At 42.8% G+C, this 20,562-nt stretch overlaps 1 protein-coding gene across 1 annotated transcript in view; it reads right to left on the reverse strand.

Annotated features, from left to right (window-relative positions):
- Positions 1–531: 531 nt before the first annotated feature.
- LOC145444565 (protein jagged-1b-like) overlaps positions 532–20,562 on the reverse strand; it is a 48,909-nt gene continuing 28,878 nt past the window's right edge. The window contains exons 10-26 of the mRNA XM_080322563.1: positions 18,353–18,466; positions 15,850–15,963; positions 15,738–15,784; positions 11,809–11,982; positions 11,260–11,410; positions 10,466–10,621; positions 9,191–9,304; positions 8,550–8,663; positions 5,617–5,730; positions 5,440–5,556; positions 4,730–4,757; positions 4,582–4,667; positions 4,403–4,516; positions 4,229–4,344; positions 3,767–4,036; positions 3,360–3,491; positions 532–2,770 (exon numbers count right to left, since the gene is read on the reverse strand). Coding sequence (XP_080178689.1) covers positions 1,745–2,770; positions 3,360–3,491; positions 3,767–4,036; positions 4,229–4,344; positions 4,403–4,516; positions 4,582–4,667; positions 4,730–4,757; positions 5,440–5,556; positions 5,617–5,730; positions 8,550–8,663; positions 9,191–9,304; positions 10,466–10,621; positions 11,260–11,410; positions 11,809–11,982; positions 15,738–15,784; positions 15,850–15,963; positions 18,353–18,466 — 2,987 coding nt within the window. The 3' untranslated portion in view covers positions 532–1,744. The remainder of the gene's footprint in view (positions 2,771–3,359; positions 3,492–3,766; positions 4,037–4,228; positions 4,345–4,402; positions 4,517–4,581; positions 4,668–4,729; positions 4,758–5,439; positions 5,557–5,616; positions 5,731–8,549; positions 8,664–9,190; positions 9,305–10,465; positions 10,622–11,259; positions 11,411–11,808; positions 11,983–15,737; positions 15,785–15,849; positions 15,964–18,352; positions 18,467–20,562) is intronic.

Below are 20,562 nucleotides of genomic sequence, written 5' to 3' on the forward strand. Positions count from 1 at the left end.
AACAAGTACTTTGAACTCTGACTGCATGTCCATTGTCCAATGTTGAAAGCCTTAGTAACGATTTCACGTTAGCATCAGTTAATTGAAACGCAACCTTGACACGCTAATGTTCATGGTCGAAAATGTATGTAGGTAGACCCGAACAGAACAAATAGTTTCATCTTTCTCGGGTTGGCAAACTTGGATTCGTTCTTTGACGCATAAAATTTGTCAATACTTTCAGATTACAATTTCCCTTTCAGGGTGAAAACTCTCTGCGGCCGCTCAAAATCCCGTCGCGGGCCGTATGTTGCTCGCTCCTGCCTTATATCTTTTCATCCAGTGATGCATGCCTCCCGTTATTTATATCGCCTATAGGCACGGGTGGGTGTCTGATTTCAAAGACTTCTCCAAGTTGCTTCGAGTTCGACACCTGTCTAAATCTACTTGAAATAGAAGTACTTCAATACTGAAAACCTCTGCCAACGCACTGATCTGACCCTGATCTCATTCCTGACGGACCCACCCCAAAATTTTCAACCACGCGTGACATCACAATCGTCGTCATTACTATTAAAAACGAAGGATATGTACAGGAAGTTTAAATAAAAGAAAAATACGGGAAATAGCGTTTTCGTCGTTTTCCACAATTTCATAAAAGCCCAAAATAGAGAACATGATCATTGACATTGATCAGAAACGGGTTTTTCGCGAAATAATTTAAATGAAAAGCGATAAGGAATTAAATACAAAAAAAAAGTAATATTGTAGAAACGAAATTATGTTTGGTCGGTAGCCTCCCAAATGATTGACGAAATCACAGAAATCGGTAAAACGAAAGAAAAACAGGAGTTTTTTGAACATTCCGCATACTATGAATAAAAAAATCTCTTCGTACAGGGAATGAGTTGGCGACACGCGAATTTTCGGATTAAAGTCAGAATTCAGACGTTGTTGAAGCGATTTTCCTACTTCGCGGCGGGTCCCCGCGGGAGCCGGATTACTCGGAAGGTGTAAAAGTAGCAAAAAGTTCGGGGAAGTGCATTTCAACGGATAAAAAACGCCCCAAAAGTCGCGCGCGCGCGCCAAGTCCGACGCCGCGCCCGACACAGAGTTGTTTGACTGGATAATAAGCCGTCGGTCGCCGTGCAGACAACTAACCCACGGACAGACGCGAAAAATAGTCTACGTCGACGGGCAAACCAGGGTATACGCTAGCGAATTCTGGTAGCTTCATAAACGAATATGGATGCATAATTCAATTGTATACTATAGTTCTGTACCTTCAAGAAGCTCTCCAGATAGGGCAACGTTATAGTTTGCGAACCGAACGCAAAATCCATTAAAACTGGTCATAAACAGAAGCCGCTATCTCATTGATTCCGAAAATATGAATTATGATCTGGACAGGCTTTGCATACCTATTCCATTTCTGTGACAATGCTGTGTGTTTTGATCTCACAGATATGTCATTTCCGCTAACGTGCGTAGCTTTGTACTATATGTTTCGTATGTTGCGACAAGACCAATCGATGTTTACCTTATTGTAAACATTACCGATTTGTATCTGTATCTAGTTTCTCGACCGCGCATCTGTCCGTAGGTTAGCTATCCGAACTCGCTAGGAAAGAAAACAGAAAATGAAACATGATCGCGTGATAGGGAAAAAAGATATAAAAGCAAACTCTCGCAACACAACTCTCGAACTTTATCTAATGAAGTGCCGTGTGAGGCCGGCAAGATGTCTGCATGGGGCACGCGCGCGTCAGACCGTGACCTCGTGCGCCCGCGCGCTGTGCCGGCTCTCCGGGGTCTGATTCCGGATTTCGGACCAACCCCGGTGCGAGGATGTGGTAGAATATCGATGGTTCGAGTTGTAATTATAATAGTTACCCGAGACTGATGTCATCGGTATCGACTGTGACGTTACTGATGTGCTATCGGGGGAGCAAGTACAACTCCTTTGTTGAGTCCTTGGGTTAGGTCGACAATGCTTTGTGTAAGAAGGGGGAGGTGAAGTCGCCCTACCGGACGCTGATGATCTGCGGCTACCCAGCACGCTTTCATAAGGGGGTAACCTAGGGGGCGATGGGTCCCTTCTTTGGGATATTTCTTCTGGAGGGCGATGTAGCAGAGTAGCCACTTCTGAATCGGAAGAAAAATCTTCATCCATAGATTGCTCGTCTTCTGTAAGATCATCTGATGATACAGGATATCGTCTGCGATGATCGCGCGGGCAACCCCCGCCTCTAGCCCCCATTGAATGCGACGCATGTCCATTAGAGGCTGTGTTGATTTCGTGCTGGCGCGTCTTACGATTCGCGGGTTTTCTGACCGGTTTCGCGATTTCTGGAGTCTCCGGTTCGTATTCGTATTCGTTCGGGATTCGAACTTCGAGCACTTCGGATCTGCCGCGGTCCCGAGCGCGTGTCTGCTCTTTTAGAGCCTCGGATTCGTCCACGGAACGCACCAGTACTGCTTTTGCGTCTGCGTTATTACGCGGTTCTGTCTCTTCCGTGCGGTTCGTGGGATGCGATTTCCTTTTCCGCGCCAAACACACGCACAAAATCACGACAGCTAGTAGAAAAACGACAGCGCCCGCCACGCATATCACCAGCATCATCATAACGCGGAACTGCGACTCTGCCGCGGGTTGGTCGATCACGATCGTGGTCTCGACTTTGACTTCAGTGACTGATTTCAGGACGGTGGAGAATTTGTCTCGGGTGAGAGCGCTCGAGAGAGCGTTGGCCGCGCGGGACGCGAGATCTCCTTTCGTGGAGTTGAGAGACTGTGAAAACATGCGGATTAGAACACTAGAACAATTACTAGTCCGTAATATAATTTAATCCAATTTGTGAAATGTTTTTCTGCTCCCATTTCAGCTCTAATCTAATTTCCGGTTCTCCTGAAAATGCGACAGAAGAACTGTATCGTGCGAAACAAGCCAAGCTCGTTGTACAGACATTTACCATTCTCGTGATTACGAGACTGCATACCCTGATTTGATATAAACTGAATATGATTTGTTTTTAGTTCGGAATTTCATTCCATTTTCAAGTTTTTGCGAATTCAGTGATTCTAATTCTGATGTAATTTGGAAGAGCTGAAAATTGTCAACTCTGATATCAGCATACGACAACACTTGGGCTACACAACTGCCGGACCTTTGCAGCGTTTAAGTTAGGGTTCTAGTTTTGGGCTTATAAAGTCGCATGCTTGTCGCACTTGTGCAAGCTACCATTCCAGTTAGAGTTGACGGTGAATTAACCACTTGCTTTGTGAGTAGTCCTAGTTTTAGTCGCGCATTTTGAAAAATCCAGTAGTTTGCACCAGTCTGACGGTATCCGTACATGTTAGTTATCTGCGCTCATACTCACAATGGTGACTTGTACGCCGTCTCTGTTTTCTTTGTCCACGGCGCATCGCAGCACCAGTTGGTGTTGGAACGAAAACTGGACCAGATTGGGCACACGGCGCAACGCGGTGCAGATATCTTGCACGTACACGCCCTGAAAACAAATTCATTATTTGTTCTCTGTTCCATTTCAAAGTTCTTGAATCCCCTATCAAAAATCGAGTGATTTTCTGTCGACGTAAGGACCACCTATATCGGAAGATATTTTGTCTGCATATTTCATCTCTCATATTCGAGTTTTTAATGTATATTTCTTCTCCAAGTTTTGAGGAAGTTATTTTACCACATATTTTATCTGTAAACTTCAAATTTTTACTGTATATTTCATCTCTTTTTAAAAAATCCACGAAATCCAAACCAACCACGTACCTGGTCCATATCTGCTCTTTGAAAGATGAGTGTCACCCTGGCGCAGTTCGTAGGCGGCGGCTGCTTTTGATTGGGGAAACATCCCGGGGCTACGTCCAAAGGCGGCCACACGCCGGGGTACAGCTCGTTTACAGTCTGACAGAGGCCCCTTCCGCGGCATTGCGACGTGAAACAATGTTTCTGGTCTAGAAGCTCGCAGATTTCGCCTTCCCGGCATTTGGCGGTTTTCGGCGCGGTGCTCTTGTGGCACACGGGCTGTCCGCACCAGATCTGTGGAAGAAGGGCGCCGTTTAGGACAAATCTTAACTCAGGTGGTAATAATGGGTATTTGGCCTATTCACTAACATTGAAAATTTTCAAGAGGAAGATATGGGGCTGATATTGGGTACCGGAGTACAACCATAGTTTCTGTATTTTATTTTTTGCAAAGCTTGTACGTGAGTCTAAATTTCTAATACATACCTGGGTGCAGTTCGCGTAACCTTTATCGCAGAAACACTTGTTGCACTCCTCATCCCATCTCGAATCGTGTGGGTAAAGCACCCCGTTTCGAACACAGCTCTCTTCGGCTCCCTCCACTGTGATGTCAACATGGGTTATTACGGTTCCCCCGCGAAAAAAACTTCTGATAGCTACCTTGATCGCAACGCTTCCCGTATCGCCCGGGCGGGCAAGTGCACGTGTAGGAGTCGATACCGTCGTTACATGTGCTACCGTGCGCGCAAGGAGACGAGGCGCATTCGTCCACGTCTGAATCGGAATTGGGCGCTCAGTATCGAGTATGATTATGGCGGGTAAGGATCAACTGTACTTACTCAAGCGACAGTCCGGTCCTGCAAATCCAGGCTTGCAAACGCATTCGTAATGATTATCTCCGTCGATGCATCGGCCGTCGTTATAACTGAACATAAAAGCAAATGATATTAAGCCCAGACTGAGATAATAATAATTTTTCACACTCACCATGGGTAAGGATTGCAGTCGTTCAGGTCTGGAAAGAAAATAACACTGTTACGAGGCTGCTAGTTGGCGATCACGCGCTATTCAGAAACGGCGGCGGTCACAATAAGGACTTGGCCTGACGATTTGAGTTTTGATTGTAACAATTGCACAGATTACAAATTTTACAATGAGTGTGTCCGCGGAAAACCGTCTACTGTGTGGTCAGCATACGATCACTGCTTGGAAAAGTATTGAAACGAGAGTGTGTGTGAGAGAGAGAGAGAGAGAGAAAGAGAGAGAGAGAGAGAGAGATAATACTTCAGAGGACGCATACAATGCTATTCCAATGAGAATCTGGGATTCGAAATAGGTATAAAATTGTGCAGCAATTCTTAGCGGGCCGGGACTGTCTTCACGGCTCTTTGATCCTGAACGATTTGAGTCGCGTACGTATCGAGCGCGGCATTCATACGACACAATGAGATGATTCGATAATTGAGCGTTTAACAGTCGTTTCGCGCTTCGCCGGTTCTCGGGCGCGATGCGATTCCCCGCGAAATCGATTACGAGTCGCGTTTTATCGCCGGATAATCGCGTCGTGACACGGTTTATCAGCGTCAAAAACCAAAATTTCCAGCTTTCCAAGTTTGATCACAATTAGAATTATGAGCATACATATAATCAGACAACTAGCGATACCGGTATATATATATTTCATCATATAAATTCACCTTCTTCACAAAACTGTCCCAGAAACCCGTCCTTGCAGAAGCACGACACGGAGTCGCCGTCGACAACGCAAGTGCCCCCGTTCTGACACGGCTGCGAGCTGCACAGGCTTTCAACGGCTGTAGCAAAAGAGAAATCGTCACCCTCACGAACCGTCACGGACGCAAGACAGCACTCACGGATATGGCAAGAGCTTCCTCGCCATTCCGGCGGACAGCTACATACGAAGGTCGAAGTGCTGGACGCGCAGATGCCACCGTTGATGCACGTGCTCTCGTCACACTGGTCCACGCCTGCATAAAATTATATAATATATTCATTCATATTGAAATAAACACGAATATTTTCGGCAGGGGTAATCGTCAGCAAATAGTAGAGAATTGGAAAGAACATAATATATCAACAATCGTAGAATCATATAATAAATACATTTATATCAAGATAAATCCTAATTTGCATTCAGTTTCTTCATTCACAAAGTAGTTTTAGCGTGTATTGTACTTGTGTATGAATCTAAATAGCCTCAGTATACAAATGAATGTGTTCATATCGAAATAAACCCGAATCTTTTCGAGTGAATTTAATCTCTAATGTACGACTGTTTCACCCCTGCTCGGGGATAATAAGAGGGTTACGATTACGATATCACCGAACGGCGGGACGGGCAATTATCGGATTTATCGAGCCGCACGAGTTTTAATCCAAGACAAACAAAACACGACCCCGTTGGGACCCAGCGACCCCACGACAAGAAATCAGCGAGTTTGGTTTCCTCACAGTAATTCGACACCGGAACGTGTATTCGCGAAACTTGTCATGAGGGCGACTTCTCGCGAGACGCATTTCACGCGCGCTACAGATATTTAGCACACTAGCATTTTCGTGTCATAAATCGGAAGGAAATGACGTTAAGCTATGTGACGTCACAAGTCGCTAAGTTGGCGACTATCGCGCAAAACGTAACTCTTGGTATGTTTGCTAGAAAACAGTCCTCACTCTCTACAATAGCCCCCGTCTACGCATATCCGTCAGGGGTCATTAACCCCCGCCACCGCGTAGAACCCCACCATCTGGAAAATAGCTCCCGCTTTTCAACGCTCCGAAAGATTTCCAGATTTAAGCTCAGCTAATTGTCTTGGACGTCATGACATCGCGCTAGAGAGATTCGGGCGTTTACACGGAGCATTGTTACAGCATCGTCACAAAGTGCAATGAAATTATCATGGTCGAAAAAATACCAAATTATCTTTAATGCGTCGTAGAACTGGCGTTATATTCGTTGTGGTAGCATAGGCCGTTGAGCGAGCGCGCGCGGCGCGATGATTTGCAAACGAGGGGCGGAAAGTCTGGTGACCCGCCGCGAATTCCTCCGGTGTCGAATTACGTTCAGCCATCCATCAGCGGGTTGCAACAACAACAGTTTGTAGGAAAAGCCAGAACTATGGGCATTTCGCGATGCCTGCTCCGTTATTTTGCCGGTCACGAGGTCGTTGTGCGTACATTAATGTAATAATGAACAGGGCTGTTCGAAATTTACTGGTTAATTGATAAAATTGTTACGTTGACTAAGAAAAAAAAACGGTGCTGATCAAATTTGGCACAATTCCAAATTGTAGAAGCGTAGCCGTTGGTGCAGAAAATTATAGATTTATTAAACAAATTGAAACGTTTTTCCTTCAAAATTCACTGGCCCCATGAAACTGTTTAAAAAAACAATGCACACCAAATTTGGCTGAATTCCAACCCATAGTCACGAAGTTAGTGGAGTCTAAATATTATTATTGACTGAAATGCTGTAACATCTAGTCTAGCCTATCATTCCGTATAATTGATGTACAAGTCCACGTCGCTAAGAGTAAACGATATAATTATATATATTTATTGGATTCGAAATCACTACAATAACTGACACAGACGAATGCGCAGAAAAACCTGTGATGTAATAAGCACCACTATCGCGATTTTACTAATAATAATAAAATTAAAATATATAATTATCATATTAAATAAATAATAAAGTTTTACTGCGAATAAAGAATATAACAATATTAATATGGTCGTTGTGACTCTTACATCTAAGGTGACGTCATAACGACGCCTTGAAGCGATATCGGGCTTCATCAAAATCGCGCTATTTAGCGAATTTGGAAACGAATCCAAAAATACATCCTATGAACCGCGACCGCGCAATTAACGGCTAGGAAACGGGGGCGCAATCAAAACAGGGGCGAGATTAGACACGCGAGGGTGATCGCAACGCCATTTTAACCGCTTCCTGAAAACGGAGCGTATTCGTGAAGAATTCCTACATTTCTAAAGCCTTAAGCCGACAAGTCAGGAATTAGCTTCGGATGACATTGGCTGCAAATTCTCGCGAAATCGAACACCGCTTGTGACGCGGCGTGACGTCACAAATACCGAAAGTCTCAGCGACTTGAAAGGGGTCGTTGGCCGCGGACGATTTGGCGCGAGGTATTCGACATTTCGCGACTTAAATCAAAACCGATGCGGGCCTAATCTGATCGAGCTAAAGAATATGAATCGCCTTCTAAGCCCCGCCATCTATCTTGCTTTTATAAATCTAGGTTCTTACAACTCAGGCCAAAAGCGAGTTTTGACTATAATTTGTCGCCAGTTTACGAAGGCGACGTCGCAACCCACGTCTTATCACCCCAAAATAGATTTCTCCTAAATTTTCATTTATATTATTTATTTTATATATTGATTTTTCCAGCTTTCGCAGCCTACGTCACCACTCACGGCAGATTATCCCGAAAGCTCTCTTTAGTTATTATTCAAAATTACTGTATTTATTTCAGATTTTTTTTGGTGCTTCTTAGATATTTTCGGCTAAATCATATCTTTTGACGAGTTCCATTCGAAAATATCCGGGTTAACCGCAATATCGATACATTAACCAACGTATTTATATATTATCTCGCATTTTTGGTCAGTTTTCGCAGCGCGAATTCGAAACCACTTTCCCGACATCTGCCCGGAGTCGAATATCAGATACGCGCGGAAACTTAAAAGCCGCGGCCCGGTCGGCACGAAACAACTGAAATAAATGCGAAACGAGATCTGCGCAATGACGTCACAAAGAGACACGTACGCGAATTGCAGGTCTTCCCTTTCCAGCCGGCCCGGCACTCGCAAATGAAGTCGTCTTCAGAGTCCACGCATCTGCCACGGCCGTGACAAGGGTCAGGGTCGCAGTTGTCAATGTCTAAACAGAGGCGGTCCGGTCAATAACGGAGTTGACTTGAACATATTTCCAGACAAGTCTATTTTGTGAAGCAGAGAGTAATTGCAGCATGAGCTTGCTTCGCTTTTATGAGTGAAATAATCTTCAAGCCTGCGCGAAATACGGGTAATAAATGTATTTTAGATGAATACACCTGTTTTTAGAGTCATTAATCATTTTGCGTTAGTTTCGAAGATACGTTTTGCAATTTCGAATGCAGCAGCCACCGAATAACTGTCAAACGCATATATGCAAACACTCAGCCAAATCTACTTTCTGAAACTACTTCTCGGGCCGTTCATTTCTACTTCCATTTGAAGCACAAAGTTTTGACATTGCTTGTAAAACACTACTTGCATCAATAGTTGAGTAGGCATAAGCAGCATTATGCTACATCTGCTTGTACATAGTAGCGACGCTGGCTACTTACGCACCACCGTGTCTAAACACGTGTTTGGTGATTCGGTTCTATTCGGTTCGGTTCGAATGCTTCTAGAATCTATACTTACTCATCTGGCATCGATCCCCGTTCCATCCCTCCTTGCACATGCAAACGAACCCTTCCACATCGTCTATGCAAGTGCCGCCGTTCAAACAAGTGTTCGGGAAGCAGTCGTTTACGTCTGCAATCAAGCGTATCATTGTTATTACGTCACTCGGTTTTGATTGGTCGAAAGGTCCACGACAGTCGCGTGGCGTTCTGCACTACATTTGGAAACTTGTGAGTAGTTTCTATGTTTCGATGCTTACATTTTCATTCTAATCTAATAACTGGCTTTCCTGAAAATGATAAAGGAGATATGTATAGTGCGAAACGAGCCAAGCTTGCTGTACGGACATTTGCCATTCTCGTGCTTATGAGAATCATATGAATTTAACTAGAATTTATTGAATTCCTTTTTAATTCGGGTTCTAAATTCAGCGTCCACGTTTTTCCGACTTCATAAATTCTAATTCCGATGTAATTTGAAAAAAAACTGTAACTAATCTAATTTGGAATAGCTAAAAATTTTCACTCTCACACGACATCGTTCGTTGAAGTCGCAAGTGTGATGCGTGTGCCTTGTCACAACAATGTCACCGAGTGTGACGCGACAAATCGCCGCGCTTTCGCCCAATCAAAAGCGCGCGAGAGAGCGGAACGGGAGAAAAATGACAGGAATTTATGAAAAGCGAGGCGGGTTATTTAAACTTTGCTTAAACTTGAAGAAATGCCGACACGATCCGCGAAACAGGTGCTTGTTTACAAACGGGGATGCTATCGCGGCTCGAAAACGCGATAAAGTCACGCAAATGACCCAAAAATGCCGATGTGACGTTGGAAAGGTCGAGTAATATGATGTCGCGTAAGGGGCGTCTCACAAAAAGTCTAGAATGTGGGATAAAAGTCGCCAGCGCGGAAAATGTAATGAAGAATATCGACCTTGGCGGTAGAGAACTTCAATATACAATTGCAAAATAAATTTCAAATTGAAATAAACCCGAATATTTTCGGCTGACACTCGTCAGGGGTAATTGTCAGAGCGGAGATTTCAAAAGAACATTGCTGTAAAATGACTAACCCATGGTCGAACACTAAAACAGTACGGTATACAATTGAATAATATATTCCTATCGGCTTGCAATTATCATTATCTACTAGTCACGAGTGTCAGAGGACAATAAACGGGTTTATTTCAAAACGAAGATATCATTTAATTGTATATCGCAGTTCTACACGTCAAAGAGACACTACTAAAGCATCAGCACCGTTTGAAATACTAATGTCGCTTGCGCTAACTCACTGAGATGGCAGTATTTCCCTTCGTATCCTTTGTCGCATTCGCACACGAACTGGTTGTTGGGTCTGCTGGCGCAGGTACCGTGGGCCCCACAGATACCCGACCGCAAGATTTTCTCGCCCCCGTCGCCCGTTAGACGAATGCTGCAGCTGTCGATCACTGCACGAAAACGAATCACCGGTAAAGCATTGCGGCCATTTTGTAACCGGTTTCAAGTGTACGAGTTCGGTTTATATAGATTCTGTACTCAAATCCTCTCGGCATCAGAGATGGGGGATGGTGATTAGTGCTCGTAATTGATAACGGCCTTTTCAAGTAATTGTAATCGTAATAAATTGTTTTGCTCGAGGTGGTGAAAGGAGTCATCGCTGCCCCTCAAGTGTATTTGGTGGTAGTAATATTTTACTTGATTAATTGTACAAGTAGACAAGGAATGTCAAAACTACTCCAAGTATTAGTAGAAAGTGAGATGTCTGAAAAGCAGTCAAGTAAGTAATATTAAAAGTGAATTTAGCAGTTAATCTGAGGTGGCTGCGTTCGATAATACTTTCAATCAAGGGCGAGTTCAGGATACTATTTCACTGACAAAATGCGATGGGAACTTACCTAAAACCTAATTTCTACTTTTCAATGTCTAAAACGTAGATAGAAATTAGTGTTGCCTGAAAAACTGTTATAAGTAAAAGAGCAAATATGCAGGAAAAAATAGTCAAATAAGGAAAGCCTATTTCAAAACTACGATAAAACAAAAGTAAGTTTCTCTGCACATGAACTATGAGATGAACGCGTAAACCCACCTTGACAGGAGCCGTGCTCGCAATGATCTTTGAGTTTGGAGCAGTTCTTGTCCGTGTAATTTTCCGTGCAGTTGCAGAAGTAATCGTGGTTCCTGTTGAAGCACTGGCCGCCGTTCTGACACGGGTTCGGTTCGCAGTAGCCCTCGTTGCGCTGAGGTGAGAAGATACCGTTGATAACGGGCGTTACGTCGTGAATGATTCACGAGAAGAAAATCCCGATGCATTATTGATAACGCTTATAAACACGAGAAGTCTCACCCAGAGTTGAAAAAGTTGAAAACGTTCAGCTTTCTTAAATTAGATTAGTATTAGATTAACTTGAGCTAAATTGCGAATTTGGAAGAAATACTACAACAATCAAGTTCAGTTCACATCAAATATGAGTTGATACTCATAAGCGCAAGTATGGAAATATCTGTACACCGAGTTTGGCTAGGTTTGCATTTCAAGAAAACCAGAAACTAAATTAGAATTAGAATTACCGGCATTCCGCTCTAATTAGTGTAATTAGACAACTAGAATTGTCTATCTGACTAATTCTAGTCTCACCTGACAACGGGAGCCGGAGTAGCCTCTGGGGCAAATGCATTCGAACCCATCTGGCAAGTCTACGCATTGACCCCCGTGCAAACATGGGTCGCTGGCGCAATCGTTGATGTCGATCTGGCATCTCTTGCCGGTGTAACCGGACGGGCAAGTGCAGCGGAACCCGTTTGTGAGGTCCTGCAATAAGGGGGTAGTGACGTCAGGAAATTTGATGACGTGACAACACGGTTGTAGGGACTCGTAGATAATAATCTGCAAAATAAATGCTCTGAAGTTTTGGAAACGCGCCTTAAGCTAAATCTTACGTGGGCCGAATAGATCAGAGCTATGGGTTTTATAGGTATCGGGGCAAAAATCCGATATCAATGGGCCTCTACCCAAAATACCGCCAAGTCCTGTTATTTTGACATAATTCGGTCGAAAAATGCTGATAAAATCCGACATTTACGTAAATTATATAATCAATAAACTCTGATCGTAGTCACAGCCCTAGTGTTTCCAAGACTTTAGGCGTTTCTAAATTAGGGCCCCGCGCATGACGCAGAGATCGGCAAATTGTTAGTTTATTTGTCCCAAACATCTGCAACTAAACGCAATCATTTCCAGCCGACCCTTTGAAGCCAAGCTCTCAGTGACGTCACGTCTGTTTTATGTGGATTCCGTGAATTTTGAGAGCGGGACGTTCGGTTCCCACGCAACGAGAACACAAGAGGCGGGCTGGCATCAAAGCTTAATTCGCGGCTTCTGATTGTTAAATTGCAGGTTCGACCGTGATTTCGCGCACAAAGACAATTCTCCGTAAACCGAGCCGACACGACTTTCGGGGAAATAAACATATTCCGTCTAAAATAGCTAAATTCAGTCGGTATGTTACAACGAACAATAAACAAAAATCTGGTGATACGATTGTTGATATACGACGTTCTTTTGAATTCTCTACTAGTCGCTGACGATTACCCCTGACGATTATCAGCCGAAAATTTCAATATCAACATATTATTCAACAAATTAAAATAAATAATTACACCGCTGATGAGAGTCCGTCGAAAAGCTTTTAGAAAGAAAGTTAACAATGTGAAGCTATTGCTTCGCGTAATAAACATATACGGCCCAAAATATATATAGATTCATTTATTTTGAGACGCCAGGAGACGACAAAATGACGCGAGGTTTTACTACACCGTGTTGGCACATAAATAAATTAAACAAAAAAGCATTAAAATATTTGCTTCAATATTAATATATTATCACAATATATATATTGTAGTTATGTACCTGAAGAGTATCCTTTAAAAACCAAAATCAAAAAGATAAAAAATCCGTTTCAAATCGACCGGACCCGGCACTCGACAGAGATCTCGAGATGACGTCACTCTTGGAAGTAAAACGCAACGACAACAAACAGCCTGTCGAGTGCCATTCAAAATTTGTCACCGACGCCGCCCGGTCCGAACATCGGGCGTAACACCCCCGTGGGACATGATTCCGATTAACCCTCTCACTCGGAACACTAGTACGTGTCAGGGTATTATCATCGCTAGTAGCTTACGGGTTAATGATAAAGTTTTGATAGGCTGGGAATGTCGCTTTCGTATCGAATGAGAGATGGAATCGAGTTGGTAACACTTATAAATAACCTGTCCACCTGCCGTATGTAAACACCCGTGTAGGCACTTGAGCATCTGGTAAGACGCCGGCAAGATGCTAGCAGCAAAGTGCCGTTCACATCAAAGTGCGCGAGAATCAATCCCCGTTCGACATTCGCCAAAAACAACTTTTACGCAGACTTTTCCCAAAAACGGGAATTAGCGGTGATGAATTCGCGTCACGCGCTACCCGCGAATATAAAGTCACCAGGGCCGGGCTCAATGATTAGAGTACTGAGATATAATTATTCCTAGTACTGAAATGATATGCTCTCTGCCACTAAGAGTTAATTTATCAACGAAAATCACAGTCTCGATACTATTCTCCACGGTAGAAGGTTGTAAACTTGGATTGGTCGTGTCATAACATACGAAACATTAATACAAAGCTACGCACGTTACAGTAAATCAAAGTAAAGTAACTAAGTGCAATGAAATAGGTATGTTCGAAAAAATATCCAATCATCTTTAATGTCATGTAGAACTGGCGTTATATTCTATGTGGTAGAAATTTCCACATTTTCCATACTGTTATAACGGTAAGCAACGGAATTACTCAATAATCAGGCACTCGATTTTGCCCACCAGCCCTCCCATAACAACATCACACAATGACGTCACGAGGGAAATAACGCAATCGAAGTCAATGTCGCTCATTATCTCCTAGGCATCTGGTTGATAGCACCTTCGATAAAATCTACACACGTTCGCCAACCAGTCAAGATGTCAAAATAAATCATCGGGGCCGCACTTCAATCAACGCGACGCAATACTCTATTTACACTAGCCGCCAACATAACGTGACTTTTGCGATTATGACATTTATTAGGCGTCGTTTCGTCAAAGCTGACAACGGGAGTTGTCACAATTCAAACAAGAAATGTCCAGGTATACAATTTACAATCGAGTAACATATTCATATTGAAATAAACCCGAGCATTTTCGGCTGACACTCATCAGGGGTATTCGTCAGGAACTGGCAGACAACCCAAAAGGACATGGCATATAGAGGAACAGAACTTCAACACACAGTTGAATAACATATTGATATTGGAATAAACCCGAGCATTTTCGGCTGACACTCGCCAGGGGCAATCGTCAGCAACTATAGTACAAACTTCACAAGAAATTTGTACATAATTATGCGCATTGAGCTTAAGCCATCTTTTCGCCGCGATTATTCCAATTTTTTCGGTGATACGGATGTTTGCATACAAATTTATTTTGTAAATACTCAGGCTTATTTTAATACGAATACATTATTCAATTGTAATCGTATTTCTGTACCTGAAATATTGTTCTATCTTATTCGATTGTGTATTAAAGCACTCCTAGTTTTTTGACTAATTGTAGTACTTGCTCGAGTGATTATGTTGACTGCTCTCACTCGTAATTCACAAAATTTGAGTCAGAACTACTTGTTATCGCGATTCGTATTTTGAAAAGTAGGAAGCGGTTTTGGAATGAGTTTGCGTCACTCCGATGGACCGAGATTGAACTTCAATGCCTTTAATATTCGATTTCTGATATGGGATGTTCTTTTCAATTCTCTGGAATTCGCAGACGATTAATTACCACTGACTCAGTCGCAAATATTCGGGTTTATTTCAATATCAATATATCATTCATTAGCAATCGAAGTTTTGAAACTCCAAGAGCCCTCTTCAGATACAATGTACGACCGTGTCAAAACAAGGCCACCCCCCTGTGATTCCACGACGCACTCGACCCACAAGTGGGAAGATAACACATCAAACGTTTGTCTCAACCCAATCGCACAATAGTCACGCCCGTTCCGATTCGATTCATCATCAATGACGTCACAATGGCCGGGTCGACATCTCGAAACCGTTATCTGACCAGTCACAGGCACTCGGAGAACCCGCTCTCTTCAGCCCGCGACCACTTATGAATCATTTGTCGCAGATGCGCGGCTCGTGACATCGCAAGGAGGCGACAATTGGCAAGCGCGCGTGACGCAACAGTGACTTACAAGCGATTCTCGCAATCTTACAATCAAAAATGTATTGATATAGAAATAAACCTGAATATTTTCGGCTGACACTCGTCAGGGGTGATCGTCAGCGACTGGTAGAGATTTTAAAACAACTTGTGTATCAACAATCCTCACTGGCATACAAATTGAAAAAAAAAATGGCTATATTAAATTAAAATAAATTGAAAGAAATGAAAAAATAAATAAAAACATTCGAGGCGAACAGATGGCGTATGCTCTGCGTGTATGTACTATTGTTAGATTATAAACATGACATTGATACTACGTACCTGACATGTCCCGCCGTGCAGACACTTTCCCTCGCAATCGTCGATATCTGTGTAGCGATAAACAGAGAGAGATTGAAGCAATTGCGAGAGTCTGCATTACAAGGCAACTTACTTTGACCGCAATCCACGCCCTCCCATCCACTCTCGCAGATACAATGGTAGCCGCCGGGTACGTTGTGGCACGACACCGCGTTGATGCACGGGCTCTCCTTACATTCGTCCGCGTCTGAAAATATCGCATGTTTGTTTTCTCGCATAGGTTGACGAAATAAATCTCTGTCTATTTCAAAAAGTCTGGTTCTAGTGGCGCATAAAGAAAATTAGTCGAGGAACAGCTAAACACACGTGTCGTCGTTTGGCGTGAATCGTGATACCGGTGTTCTGTCGTGTGATGTTCTCGCCGCCATTGCTGGCTTAATGTCATCACTGATTACGGTGTAGCCAGGGATTGGTTTTGAGGGTCGGCAACCCCTCCCATTGGAAACCCAGTGAAAATTCTTATCTCCAATAATTCATAGCTTATTTGAAATTCAGTTCATAATTTAGTTGCGTTTTGCAAGCTACTGTCGTCCTGCCAACAGCCGCTAACTTGTACTGTCGTAATGTAACGAATTTTGTTGTAATAACAGACATAAAATTGGTCTTAAACGAGCTGCGGACTATATTTTCGTGATACTTCTCAATTTTCATGCGATTGATATATCAACTATTATCGGATATAGACATGAGACGGAATTATTTCTGGATTCGAACTAGGAGTTGAAACATGAAAGCCGTTCATTTCTGACTGGCAAGTAACGTGGGCAACAAATACTAAACGACGCGCCCGGATGCCCCATTACTCTCTATGCAATCGTAATCGATGACAAACCATTCGAAATGGAACACCCATTTCGTGGCGACGCGTTGCGCTGGTACGGCGCGGAGAGACAATTACAGCTTACACGCGGTCCGCTGTTGAGAATAGAACTCGGATCGCGGCGACGACGCATAATTACTGATTTCCGTAATTGCAGGGTTGGACCGAATCACGTCTGCTACGGAAGCGGACCGAACGTGTCATTAATACAAGAAGCCTCGCAATAGTCGTATTGTACCGAGGACTGGCAATAATCGCAATCAAGAGCTGTTTAGAAGCAACAGCGCGACATTTAAAGCAAGATATTATGTCGGCAGTACTCGAACCTGAATCAGCATTAACTCTGATGATTCAATCGAGTCATCAGAGATGATTCTTTCGAAAACTGAACTTATTCGCTCCTTGCCAATAACAGCTAATTATGAATGACAATTATAGTTTTGATAGTATTTACCATTGTGGAAAACTTTAAAAATATATGGTCGGATAGCAACATACGAGACATGTAGTACAAATTCTAAGCGGAAATGACACATATATGAAATCGCGATCAACCCACAGCATTGTCACAATGAGTAATGATATCAGTGCGGTCGAAAAAATATCAAATTATGTTAAATGTGATGTAAAACTGACATTTTATTCTCTGTGGTCGCATAAAAGGCCCAGATTTAAACTTTCCACGTCATTCATACTGTTATGACGTCGTAATTAGTGACACTCGAATATTCGACGCCCAATATTCGATTCAGAATCGAATCACTCACTCGATCTCGCCCGCCCTTACACGTAGTATAAATTTCAATGAAGAAACAGACATATGAAAGTATCTTTCGTCGCTAACAAGAACGCAGGGATCACAAACCGGCCATTATTTCCGCGAATATCGACCCGCGATTTAGCCGACAATAGACCACGCGAGACCAAACAGACGCCCGTATCGCATCCGCAAAACACGGACATCATTCACATGCTGTAAGTTAATACCCTACGAAGATTCCACGCGCACGATATCAATTCGGGTGCCTTGAAATTCCATATTAGGGAAGAGTTACTCCGCGTAACGACGAAAAGGAATCGACATTGTAGGCGTCAACGCGATCACGTGACCTCCATCTATCAGCATAAATGATGAAATAGATAATTCTAGTTGCCTAATGAGACTAATTACAGCTAAATGCCGGTAATCTAATTCTAGTCTAATTTCTGGATTTCCTAAAAATGCTACAGGAGAACAGTACAGCGCGACAGGATCCAAACTTTGCGTACATACATTTGCCATTCAAATGCCTGTGGCAATGAACTCTGATTTGATACTGAGCTTGATTTTTTGTTGTATTACTGTACTGTGTAATTCGGGATTGTTTTTTGCGAATGCTATAATTGTAATTTTAATCTAATTCGAAAAAACTGTGTAGCTAAATAAGTCTAAATATACCGGTAACATAATTTGGGTAAGCTAAAAATTTTGTAGTTTCCCAACTGTGCCTCTGTCGTAGGAACAAACTGTGTAGCTGCTAGCTATAACATTCTAATTCTAACATGATTCGGAAAAGGTGAAAATTTTCCAGTTTCTCTGGAACTGAGAGGGTTAATCCCGACCGCAATTGCGCAACGAGAGTTAAGTATTACAAGTGAGGATAAAACGCGCTGACTTTCCCACAGATCCGCGACAAGCAAGGAATGTTAGTTGCCGCTTTGCCTGGCACTTACATCGCTTGAGCATATTAACCCGGTCGGCATCCAACACACTCACCTAGAAGACAGGTCTGGCCCTCCCACTTGTCCGGGCATTCGCAGTGGAAATCGTTGATTAAGTCGTGGCAGACGCCGCCGTTCGCGCAAGGGTTGTGTTCGCAGTCGTCGATGTCTGTAGAGTAATAGAAATTGGTCGGTCGCTGTATTTCACCTTATCAGTTTATTTCCTTTTCATAGTAGCATGGCGCAATATACAATTGAATAATATATTCATATTGAAAAATTCCCGGATATCTTCTGCTGACACTCGTCAGCAACTAGTAGACAATCCAAACTCATAACTCATCTTTACGACTCGATGATACGAATTAAACACCGACGATTCATATTTTATAATACGACTTTTGATATACCTCGTTATTTTGAAAATGTATTCTGGTTTATTTCAATATGAATATATTATTCAATAATAATCTCCGTTCTATACCTCGAAAAGTCCCACTACATTATTCAAATGAATCTTAAAGTACTTTTTCCAAGCACCGTACTCAAGTAGCTATAGCCTATTGGTATCACTTGCTCAAGCGATTACGCATTTAGATTACTCCCCCTTGTAATCCGCATTTTCTTTTACACAAAACCATTTCCTAGTGGTGTATAAGTTACAAGTGTAGCCGTAAATGTAAAGCCAAGTAGAAGCAGAAGTAACAATCTACAGGTAAGTACAAAATATTGCCTGAAAACCGAAAACTGTCAAGTACAAGTGGAATTAGTATACAAACATAACTACTTGAGTAAGCGGTGTATTTAAATTTGCAGCCGATGCACCATTATGTCGAAGTCGAAATTGCAATTTGAGATTGCACGGCTTCAACCGGTTGGTATTTTTTAGGCGACCCAACAACGTAATCAGTTAAACTTGAAATTTAGAATTTGCTCAGCAATGACGTCATAATGAGAAACACGACGTGGGGTCGCGCGGGTTCGTATTCGCGTCGCGTCTGGCCCGATTTTTGACGCATGTCCGCGCACGCGCCTCTTATCTCGAGGGGGACTCGAACCGCGAGGGAATTCGGTTCGAGTCAGACAGCGCGCGACCGGCATCCTCCGAAAACCACATGAATCGCGCGTCGTCCGTGACAAGACAGGTGGTTTTGACAGCGTTACTCAAATCAGCCTTGGCTGTATTTCTACCAAATTCGGACAACTAGAAAATTTTAGTTACGTAATTAGACCAAGAGCGAAATGCCGGTAATCTAATTCTAATCTAATTTATGAAATCTTTACATACTCCAATTTTAATTCGAATCTAATTTCTGATTTTCCTGAAAATGCTACAGGTGAACTGTATTGTGTGAAACGAACCAAGCTATTTGCTATTCTCTCTGAACTTGATTTTTGTTGTATTCCTGTGTGATTCGGAATTGAATTCAATTTCCAAGTTTTGCGAACCCCGTAATTCTACTTAAATAATCTAATTAAGAAGAAAAGTAGCAGTCTAACATCGCAATACTTGAGGGAGCAGTATATGTAGGCAAACCTACTTGAGTACTTCGTAAAAAGCAGAAGTACTCCGTCACTAACTCCGACCACATCTGTCAACCAAGACGGGTTGAAATATTACTGCAAGACTCCTTAGTACGTCTTTTCATGTTACCAAATTGTTGTGGTGTTATGAATCGTAAAAAATAATCATACAAAATAAACTATCATCATAGCAAAGATTTCCGAGCATATAAAAACGCAACCAACCGACTATGTCGAACAGTCGCTCGAGACATCCCAAACAAACCCATGTTTTCGCGTAATCGCGCCTCGTATCGAGTTTCCCGAATGCCAACATGGCTGACCTCCTTCCGAGGTAGAAATAGCGACAGAAATCGAAGCGAGATACAACTTTAGCTGCGCTCTCTCAGGAGTATAGGTTACCGCGATTACATCGTCACAAGCGACGTGTATCGTGGCTTATGATATAACAATTCATTAGCGGCACACACAATATCTCATAACAAAACAAAGAGTGGAAATACGAATCGGGACGCGGCGGTGTCGCGTTTCGCTGCGAAACCGGATATGACGAGCTGCCGAAGACCTGAACCCGCAGTAGAAAATCCTTAATCGGATTTGTAAGCCACAAACTACCAATCTAGTTAGCTGACGGTCAACTAATTACTGTTATTTAGTAATTCAATAGTTCTAGTTGCGTTCTAGTTTGAAAAGTAAGTAGCTCTAGCTTCTTTTAGTCGCGTCAAATGTGAGTAGTTCTAG

This window comes from Botryllus schlosseri, chromosome 8, assembly GCF_051294905.1.
Source record: "Botryllus schlosseri isolate E-star chromosome 8, Bs_hap1, whole genome shotgun sequence".
Lineage (NCBI taxonomy): Eukaryota > Metazoa > Chordata > Ascidiacea > Stolidobranchia > Styelidae > Botryllus > Botryllus schlosseri.